The following is a 10,311-nucleotide window of genomic DNA, read 5'->3' as shown; positions in this document are numbered from 1 at the left end:
TTGCCATTTGATCACTGTATTAATACTTTTCTTTAGAAAGACGTCCGTAGCTCTTTTTAAATGATTGACACTTTCCTAGAACGCATAACCAATTTCTTACAAAAGAAAGTATACTTTCTTGTGCAGGGGGTGGGAGGGGGGGAAAACCTTCTGATTTTGAAAACATTACTTTGCCCGCAAATGTAGAAGGAAAAAAATTGCATTATTAGCAACCACTGAAAATCTGCAGGTTCTGGACGGCAAAAGGTGGACCCTCTCTAATGAAAACTATACAGTCTTGAGCTGCTTACCCGTCTCATTAATGCATCTGGCACATTCCGGCATTAGTTTCCTTGCTATTGCGCAGCTATCGCGCACCTATTGTGAGCTGCCCCTGCGCCGGGAACCCAGGTGCTGATCCAAGCCCGCCTGCGAAAGCGAACGGAAGGCCCTTCCAGGGCGAGCATGTCTGTCACCTTCCTCTGCCAATGAGAGGGCCCGTTCTCCTTTAGGTCCGCCCTTGGCGAGGGCGTTCCTCTGCTGAGTGATAGCCTGAGCCGCCCCGGCCAGCCCAGCCCAGCCCACGTTGCTGCGAGATTGAAATGCAGAACTTAAGTCTCCTGTCTCAGGAAAGTGACTTCCTCGGGGTTCCTTTCCTTGACACCGTCGCCGGCTCGCGTGGTGGAAATCGGAGGCAGCCGCCGGGGCCTCCTCCTCCTCCAGCGCGCACTGCGCCAGGCCGGCCAAGGCGCACTCGGTCGCCTCGTTTCCTTGGGGGATCTTGAAAAACCAAAAAAAGCAAAAGCAAAAGCAACCCCCCCACCACACGTCTCTCCCGCTCCGCGGTTGCCCTGACTCGAGCCATGGGTAAGTTGGGCCGGGGAGGGAGAAGGCAGGAGGGTGCGGGGCTGGCGAGGCAAGAGCTAGCAGCAGCGTGAGCTCAGGCGCCTGGAAGCGCCTTCTCGACTTCGCTCTTGTTCCTACAAGTTGGAGGGACGCGAGAAGGGTCAGCAGCTTCAGCCGCAGCGGGCGATCCTAGTCAGGCTGGGCTTGTAATTTGGGGCTCGCCCGGAGGGAGGCAGATAGCTCGGGCGCCTCGTCCCCCGAGGTGCCCTCTTTCCGTGCGTTTCGCCCTTAGCTTTAAACTACTTGTATTTCTGAGGGAATCTCCCAGGCGCTGCTGGCTTAGGAAAGGAGCTCCGCAGCTCTGGCTAGCTGCTCGCCGCTGCCTCGCCAGCATTTCCCAGAACTTAAATTTTCCAGGCTGAACGAGACCAGATAATTTTAATCATATTCTTTAAAAAAAACAACAACCCCAGAGAGAGGGGAGGAACAGGAAGAGGGGGGCAGAAATTAGTGGTCGACAACCGCCCTTTCGTTTTGTTTATTCGCATCTGGATCTGCATTCAAGAGCGCAAGTCTAGCTGTGTCTTACTCAGAAGCAAGCGCTCTTGTAGCTAAAGGGGGCTTACTCCCAGGTGAGTGGGTGAAATTGCAGCCCGGGTCCCGTTTCAACAGGACTTGCTTCCAAGTAACGCCTCGGTGCGAACTTTCTCACCCCCTCCCGTCCCGCCTCATTGCAAAACGGTGGTTTCCACATAAGTGACTCCTTCTCAAGCCTGGGTCTTTTAGGATCGCGGCCCGCGCTGCTGTTGCGCCCGTTCCACAGCTGCAGACGGATGCTTTAGGATGGAGATTTGTGAGGAGATTTCCCCCCTCAAAAAATAGCATTTTCTCCGGACGGGTGGGCCACCGCGGTCCGAAAAGAGTTTTTTTGGTTTTTTTGGCAGCCCTAGCCCAAACCTTGGAAGGAAAGCCCCGCTCACTTCAGGGGGCCTTACTCCCAGGGAAGCGTGCCTAGGATTGTGACCATTTCCCGCGGGCCTCGCTTCTTGCCAAGGCCGGTGACCCCGGGGCGAGCCGTACCTCGAGGGAGAAGCGAGGCCTGGCTCTGCGTGGAATTTGCTTCCAGCTCCGTGGCGCGCTCGGCCCGATCCCTGGGAATGCAGCTGCGCCCTTGCAGTCGCGAGGCGGCTTCCTCCTCCCAAGTAAACGGGTCCAGGCTAGAAATGGGTTGGGGGGCGTCGGGGCTGCGCTTGTTCCCCCGAGCGAGTCCTATGTGCGGTGCTTGTACTTCTCCCCACAGAGCCAGCCTTCGGGGAGGTGAACCAGCTCGGCGGGGTTTTCGTCAACGGGCGCCCGTTGCCCAACGCTATCCGGCTCCGCATTGTGGAACTAGCCCAGCTGGGCATCCGGCCGTGCGACATCAGCCGGCAGCTGCGCGTCTCGCACGGCTGTGTCAGCAAGATCCTGGCGCGCTACAACGAGACGGGCTCCATCTTACCGGGGGCCATCGGGGGCAGCAAGCCCCGGGTCACCACGCCCACGGTGGTGAAGCATATCCGGACCTACAAACAAAGGGACCCCGGCATCTTCGCCTGGGAGATCCGAGACCGGCTGCTGGCCGACGGCGTGTGCGACAAGTACAACGTGCCCTCGGTCAGCTCCATCAGCCGCATCCTGCGCAACAAGATCGGCAACCTCTCGCAGCAGAGCCACTACGACTCCTACAAGCAGCACCAGGCGGCCCCGCAGCCCGCCCTACCTTACAACCACATCTACTCCTACCCCAGCCCCATCGCGGCGGCGGCGGGGGCCAAGGTGCCCACCCCGCCCGGGGTGCCCACCATCCACAGCGCCGTCCATATGCCTCGCACGTGGCCCTCCTCCCACTCCGTCACCGACATCTTAGGAATCAGGTCCATCACCGACCAAGGTAAGCGCTCCTGGAGACCTCGGGTGATTAGGGCAGGAAGTGGCAAGCCAAACCGAAGGAGGACCCCCCTGAGCTCCTCCCCCAGAGGGCCCAGGGCCTACTTGGGGGGTGGGGTGGGGTGGGTTCATCTCTTTACAAGTTAGAAGATCTCCTCGGTACCAAATCCTGCCAGTGTTACCTTGGCAAAGGTGTAAATAGAAATAGAAATCCTTCATTACTTTGCCCAAGATAAAAGCTACAGATAACCCCCCTGCGGATGATGTCCCCTGAACCTCTAGCTAGCACATCTACTTTGAAATAATCTTCATCTTACTTGGTGGGAATTTCAGCTTCCAAGATGACATTTGGCTGATGCTTTGGGTATATCTCCTAAATGGCCCATTTCACTTTAAGCAGAAATAATATTTTTATTATTTGTATCCAGCCTATCTGACTGGGTTGTATATATTTGCAAAGTACCTCAAACTAATTTGAGCTAACAAAAATCAAATGCATTAAAACAAATATGTTGTGTTTTATTTTAAATTACCTAGTTCCAAATTGAAATAGAACCCAGTTTGCTTAAATCTATGGCCCAATAAGTGGCACATTTGCTTTGGAGTAACTTCCATTAAGCTTAGTTTAACTTGCTTATGAGTAAACATGCACAGGATTGGCCTATTCAGAGACCACATTAGGCTGCATTCCTACATATGCTTACTTGGGATTAAGTGCCATTGAGCATAGTAGGACTTATTTCTCAATAAACAATCCTGCATCTCATTTTTTAAACTGGGCTGCGGCTATGTGTTTGTGATATGGCACTTAAGCCTATCTGCATATTTGAAGATATGTTTGCTAATGTTATATGGCACTGTATTGGAAAGCCTAGTTTGTGTAACTCCTGCCTTACAAGTATACCTCTCAATATAACATAATACAACCTATTTTCAGATGGCTAACCATATTAATCTGCCCCAGCATAAGCAACCGTTTTGTGACATCTTTTAAAAATTTAATATGGCCTAAGTTTATACCATAATAAATTTGTTAGCCTTTAAGGTGTCACAATCCTCTTTGCTATTATTACCGGTATATACCTGGTAGTAATAGTTATATAAACATATGAGGGTGTTAAAATGATAAAGAATCCTGTGACATTCTAAAAACAATTTTATTGTGCCATTATGTTTCTGTCGACTATAGCTGACTTTCTCAAATGCTTAAATGTCACCTTCAGTTTGGCAGAAAGGTAGCAAATGGTGTGTGAGATTATACATATTTTAATATATCCTAAAAATCTAAATGTCTATGATATAGATGAATAATGCACAAGCAAAGCAATAGGCGAGCATGCAAAAAAAAGAGAGAAGCTATCAGGTATATTTGCTTTTTCCCCCTGCCAGGCCTTCTTTGTGCCTGTTTGCTTTCATGTCAGGGATTCTACAGGAAAGGCATCTCCTTGAAATTGCAGGCAAATCCACCACCAGCTTTCGCAATCAGACCAAATTTGCTCAGACAGGAAGTTCAAATGTCACCTAATTGCTTTCGTTCTTCTGCTTCACTTTGTTTTCCTCCAAAGCGGTGGTCCAGAAAACTGAAACTACCGATGTTTAACTAGCATTTAGCCCTTTCCAAAGAACTGCTGCTCGGCTCGCTTTTCCTTACTTTGCTCCAGAAATCGAAACCTTGCCGTTACAAAAAGGCAAGAGCGATTGAACCGAACAGTGAAACACTCAAACTAAACACATGGCATCAGATACTTGCCCACCATCTCAAAATGTGATGCTACACAAACAATCTCACTAGGGGGTCTCATAGGTTTTAATGGGGCCAAGTCCCCCCCCCAAAAAAAGTGTCTGTAAATCTAGTCAACTCCTCTCAATAGTCTAACTCCCCCCTCATCAATTCTACCTATTTTTATCACTACACACTATTATTTAGATTATGGCTGCTGTATGATTTGGCAAAAAAATAGTTAAAAAACTATGTTAATAAAATATTCAGGGTTGTTGTTGTTTTTTAAAAAAAATTCACACTGCTTTGCATGCTGCTGAGGGCAGAAATAATAATAATAATAATAGCTAAACATTAGGTTCTAACTTTTCCTAGCTCACTTTTAAGATTCCAGTTGGAATTTCTGCAGGAAAATAAATGCTGCCAGTCCTTAAAAATTACAATATCATTTTCCAGGGAGGGGGGAAGATTTGCAAATGCTAATTGTGCCCCTGTGGGTGAGTGTTGGGGACAGAGAAGTTGCTGCACGAGAGCGATACGCGAATTGGCGTGTATTTCCTCCTTTTCTTAGAGCCATAGCGGCCAAGGCCTCCTACCTAGGGAGCCGGGCAAGCGGGTGGGATCTGAATGACAAGGAGGCTTTTCCATCCCGTCTCCTGGCCTCCTCCGCTCCCTCCCCTTCCTCTTCCCCGCTCCGGTTTGCGGAGCTGCATCTGAGGGCGCTTTGCCCTTGATTTATAGGATAAGCTGACCTTGCTGACACGGAAAGGAAGCCCCTATTCATGGGAAAGTGAGAGATCAGCAGAACAGGGAGCTCGCGGAGAGACAGCTCGCTTTCTTAAGACAACTTTCGACGTGCGCCAGCGCTAGGAAGGGAAGAAACCAGCGGCTGGGGGGCTCCCCTCTTTCGTCCCGGAGAGGAGGGCCCCCCCGTCCTTGTTGCGAGGGCCTCCTCTATGTCCCTGCCGAGCACCCGTAGCATTTCCTTCGCCCTTTAGGGCATCCACCGAGTTTCCAACAGCATGTTGATGGCAGGAGTTCATAAAATAAAAACCCCAAGTGTTTGCGCTTAAATGGTTCTGTTTGCACCCTAAATGCCCTGGCTTAACCGGCTTGTGGATCCCATCGAAGGCTCGCTGCGTTTGTCAGCTTTCCCTGATGGCTTCGAATTAAGATTCGGTTGAAATCTATGGGACTTGCCCCCAATCAGTCCTATCTTAGGATCGAAGTGTTCTCACCCCTAAATCCTTACGGGTTTTTGCTTGGAAGGAAGTCAGCTGGCCCCATGGATTTCAAAGGCACTTGCTTCATGGCAAAATAGGCGGGGATCACAGTCACATCTGGAAGCAGGCTCTAATATTGATGCAGGTTTAGGACAGAGACACGCAAACATTCAGTTTTCTGGTTGCAACCGCGCAGCTTTCGAATAGTGCAATCCTGTACCCGTCGACTCTGAAGTAAGTCCTATGGAGCTCAGTGGGGTTTGCCTCCTGCATCCGTAACAGGATATAGGTTGCAAGCTAAATATTTCAAACAAATTTAAAAAAAAAAAACCCTTCCGTAGTAATTTGCGAGTTAGTTTTCATTACGCATCTCCTGCCGTAAAACGTGACACTATTCCATCAAATCGACCTTGAAAATAATTATGTCAAAGATACTTATCACTACGCAGGGGCTGTCAGCAAGAGAGGATGATGGGTGACTTTCAACAACTGCGGAGTTTTTCTTAATCCAGTTAGGCCCAAATAATTTCCTTCCTTTGTGTTAGGATGGAATAACTGGGCGCTGGAGTTTGGGGGGCGGGGTTCGTTGAAAACAGTGTGGAAGGTGGAATGGAATGTCAGATCTGCCCGTCCACATGTACCTTAAATACGTCTACTTGGAAGTAAACACTTGTTAATTCAAGGGCGCTTAAACTTTGCGCAGACCAAGATTGGAATCCAATTATTTGGAACGCTCCTAATGCATTTCCGTTCCTTATTTGAACGTTGTAAATTCAACCCAGTCTGGAACTCAATGACATTTAGTAGACAGGTATGGGATGTCACTGTAAGGCTTCAATCCACCCCTGGAGCCAGTAAATACAATTGGGGTACTCTGGAGGAAGTGGATTCAGGCGTGAAACCAGAATATGTGCTAAAATGACGCCATACTGCCCTGTAACACCCCCCCCCCCAAATTCTCTGACATTAAATATATTGCCTATTATCGATTACCGTTTATTCATGGAAGTGAGTGACTGGAATAAATGGCCACTTCTAGTTCGCCCTGTCCTAAGTGGTGGTCTTTGAGGTTGGGGAAGTCCAAAACTAGGTAGCTTTTTTCTTTTTCTCTTTTTTATGAATTATGAATTGGAAACTCAGTGGCTAGAAACGCGTTTAGGATGGGACTTAAAAGGCAAACAAAATTGTACGGGGGCTGGACAGGGACAGAACAAGGCGACCCAAATCACAAGTCACAAGACAAAGTGCTAGGAGGAAAGACCTTCCATCAGGTTAAGCGGAAATTTAACACAATTCATTAATTCTGCAGGTGTTCGTGGTGGTTTGTCCTTTTGCGATTAATTAAATTAGAATTAGTTTGTGTGTGAAGTATGAAGTTAAGCTTAGCTTCCCGGTGGACAAAGCTACTGGTCATTTGCATGGCTTTCTCCTTTGGTAGACCCATACAGGCTGAAAAAGTTTGGAGGAGACTTTGATTCGTGTGTTTGTATCTATGTATCTAGCGCATCTAATATTTGCACAACTATAGTCAAACACAGACTGTAGTCAAACTACAGTCAAATTTCCCTCCAGAAGTATTAACGTAGATTTATTTTTATTTTTAAAAAAGAAGCAGCCACAGCAAATACCCTTTTACGAGCTAAAATTACCCCACCCCTTTAAACTTAATATACCCCTATGCTCAGCTGAATATCCGTGTTACTTTGATTTCGCTGGAACTTGTTTGTGGTTCAGAATATTATTAGGATCGCAGCTTTTCTGTGTCAGGGACATTAACTGCGATCTCCAGGAAAGGAAGGCAGACGGGTTTTTCAGTGTTGGTTTGTGGGAGCTCAGAGCTCTCTCCTTTCTAACATGGTAAAGCTGAAATCGTAAACACATTCGCTGGCGAGTAAGCGCGCTTGACCACAGAGGGGCTTACTTCCGAGGAAACATATTCCTCGGCAGTGAGTCCTACTGGGAGACATCTGCATCCTGCTCCTTTATACGTTTATTCAGAAATAAGTACTTATAAATAGCTGTTTATCGGACCGTAGGATTGGGGTTTCAGTTACTTGAACTTTAAAAGAAGGAGCAAAAGTTTCCAGCTTGCAGGCTGTGGAAACGCGCTAGGCAGGGAGGAGATGGGCTGGCTTCAGTTGCATGCGTGTCTCCTTAGAAGTAAGCGCCATTGAGTCCAATGGGACTTACTCTCAGGCGAGCGTGTCCACGTCTGCAGCCACTTCCTCGAACCACTCGTGGTTGTACTTTACACGTGCAAAACCAGGATCTCTTCACAGCGAAGGCAATAAATAGCCTCCGTTAAGTGATCCCGAGTTTGCGCTGTTGCTTAACAATTTCAGAAGCCTCTTCCTCGCCAGGTCAGCTGGCGGTCCACCGTCTCTTGAAATCAAGGAGCCAGGAGGAGGGACGTTGGGTTTGCACCAAGGGACTCCTCTCGGCCTGCCGCCCCCGCACCCCGAATATACTTTAACTGCGGGGGAGGGAGAGAAGGAACGAGACCCTCGGAAAATAAGAAGACTCTGGGACGGGCGGGGTGTGCGCGGCGCATTATGAGCCTGCGTTAAAACCACAGCTTGAAATAGCGTTCGCTGGTTGTTGATGGGCAAAGCCTGGCAGATACCGACTGAGATGCCACCAGAAGCTTGCGATGCGAAGAGAGGTCCCACGTTTTCCCAAGTCGGGGCCTCCTGTTGCTTTCATTTTCATTCCCTTTTTTCCATTTATTTCTTTGGTAATGTTCATGTTGGATGGTGGTGAGAGAAGCGATCTAACGCCTGATTTACTAAACCTTAATAGGCTGGATCCCTTGATTTAAACAGGAGGCCTCCGATGGAGCAGATTTGCTCTGGGATGTGGGTCCCGTCGGTTGCGATGGCACCGCAGTCCTCAAAACCACGTTCCAGGCTTGAGCGAGATCCAGCGCCTGGGAAGTACCGTAGTGGAAACCATATAAACCCAGCGGAGGCGGTATACTAGTGTCGCCTCGGCAAACTTACTCCCGAGTAAGCCTCGCTGGATTCGGTGGGACTCGCTTCCGAGTCAACGTGCGTGGGATCCTGGCTGCAGGGCTGCTGCAACCCTAAACCCATTGAGTTGGGAATGAAACGTCATGGGATTTACTTCAAAGTAAACATTTTTAGGCTCGGGCTGCCCACGGGGCTTGAAGAGCCGTTGTAATCGAGACGGCTGATTTCCGACTACCCGAAACCTTAAATCCTAGGCGCATTAAATAGAAACAAATACCACTGATTTGAACGATTTCAAGCAAATTTGATTAGTTTCACGACTTTTCCTCCCAGGAGGGGGGGGGGGGGGAACGGTTTCAGGCTGGGGGAAATGAAGATCTGGGAACAAATGGCACGGAAACCCCCAGCCCGCCTCCATTAGGAAGGAGGTTTCCAAGCCCCGTTGATTGCAAAAAAAGGAGTTTAGCATCCAAGGAAGGGCGTCCATGAGGAACAGGGAGCCAGAATTGCCGCTCCCTCGATGCACCAACTTAGCAACAAGTTCCATTAGGGATCACCTGCATATTCCTGCCTTGCAGCGGGCTGGACTAGATGACTCGGGGGATCCCTTCCAGCTCTACAGTTCCATGATTCCATGGAGAGGCGATGGGGACTTGCTTCCGAGTCAGTGCGGTCAGGCACGAGGGTCAATCGCCCTTTCCCTTGCCCCGGGAGACCTTGGCTAACGAGGTGCAAGTAGATGAGGGTTTTCACGGGGGATGGGGAGGAAGGAGCTGGGCCCCGAGTCTCTGGTGGGGATGCAAACCGCAGCCGGCCATGGGCGTAGCCAGGATTTATTGGGGGAGGACGGGAGGACACCAACCTGTCATCATCCTCTGACTGGCTCTGTCTAGCAGATTCGGAATGAAATGTCTCGGCCACAGTTGTTTTAAATTTCTTTTGACCCCAAGCGCTAAAAATAATAATATATGTGTCAAAATCTTTCTACAATTTCTCGATTGTGGGGTGGGGGACAGCTGCTGCCCCCCTGTCCCTCCCTGGCTATACCCCTTGCACCCGGCCCTCCCTTGCGCACGAGTCTCCTTTCCCGGGAGCCCCGATCCGAGGCCGGCGTCCCTCGCTGACGCTCCTTTGCCCTGTCTTTGCCCGCAGTAAGCGACAGCTCGCCCTATCACAGCCCCAAGGTGGAAGAATGGAGCAGCCTGAGCAGAAGCGGCTTCGCGGCCACAGCGCAGCACGTCGCGGTGAACGGGCTGGACAAGAGCTCCATGGAGCCCGAGGCCAAGTACAGCCAGGTAAAAAGTGAGCGCCGGTTGCCTGGAAGAAGGGCTGGGGGGGGGGGGAGGGATTGGAGGAGGGGTAGGAATCGCAGGCTGAGCTCTCAATGCCCTTCCCTGGTGGTGAGGTAGTTAGTAGGAGGGCAGGCCGAGCCATGCCTACTTCCAAGTAAGCCCTCCTGAATCCAGTGGGGCTTATTCCGAGGTAAGTGTGACTAGGGTTTATTGGCTTTCTTTTCCTCCCTGTGCCATATTCCAGTTGAGTTCCAATATACTTACTCAGCAGAATCATTTTTTAACTTCCAATAAAGAGAGAAACGTTTTCAAACTGGAACACGCAGCCATCTGGATTACGGTTCGGGATGAAAGCC

At 49.7% G+C, this 10,311-nt stretch overlaps 1 protein-coding gene across 4 annotated transcripts in view; it reads left to right on the top strand.

Annotated features, from left to right (window-relative positions):
• Positions 1–546: 546 nt before the first annotated feature.
• Positions 547–10,311, top strand: part of PAX9 (paired box 9) — a 35,946-nt gene continuing 26,181 nt past the window's right edge. For all 4 annotated transcript variants that reach the window (XM_080979040.1, XM_080979039.1, XM_080979038.1 and 1 more), the window contains exons 1-3: positions 547–846; positions 2,126–2,755; positions 9,816–9,958. In XM_080979040.1, the coding sequence (XP_080835166.1) occupies positions 843–846; positions 2,126–2,755; positions 9,816–9,958 (777 nt within the window). In that variant the 5' untranslated portion in view covers positions 547–842. The remainder of the gene's footprint in view (positions 847–2,125; positions 2,756–9,815; positions 9,959–10,311) is intronic.

This window comes from Podarcis pityusensis (genome assembly GCF_964106645.2).
Source record: "Podarcis pityusensis genome assembly, chromosome: 1".
In the NCBI taxonomy this organism is placed as follows: Eukaryota; Metazoa; Chordata; class Lepidosauria; order Squamata; family Lacertidae; genus Podarcis; species Podarcis pityusensis.
The sequence above is the reverse complement of the archived record's forward strand: the minus strand, read 5'-3'. Positions and strand labels throughout refer to the sequence as shown.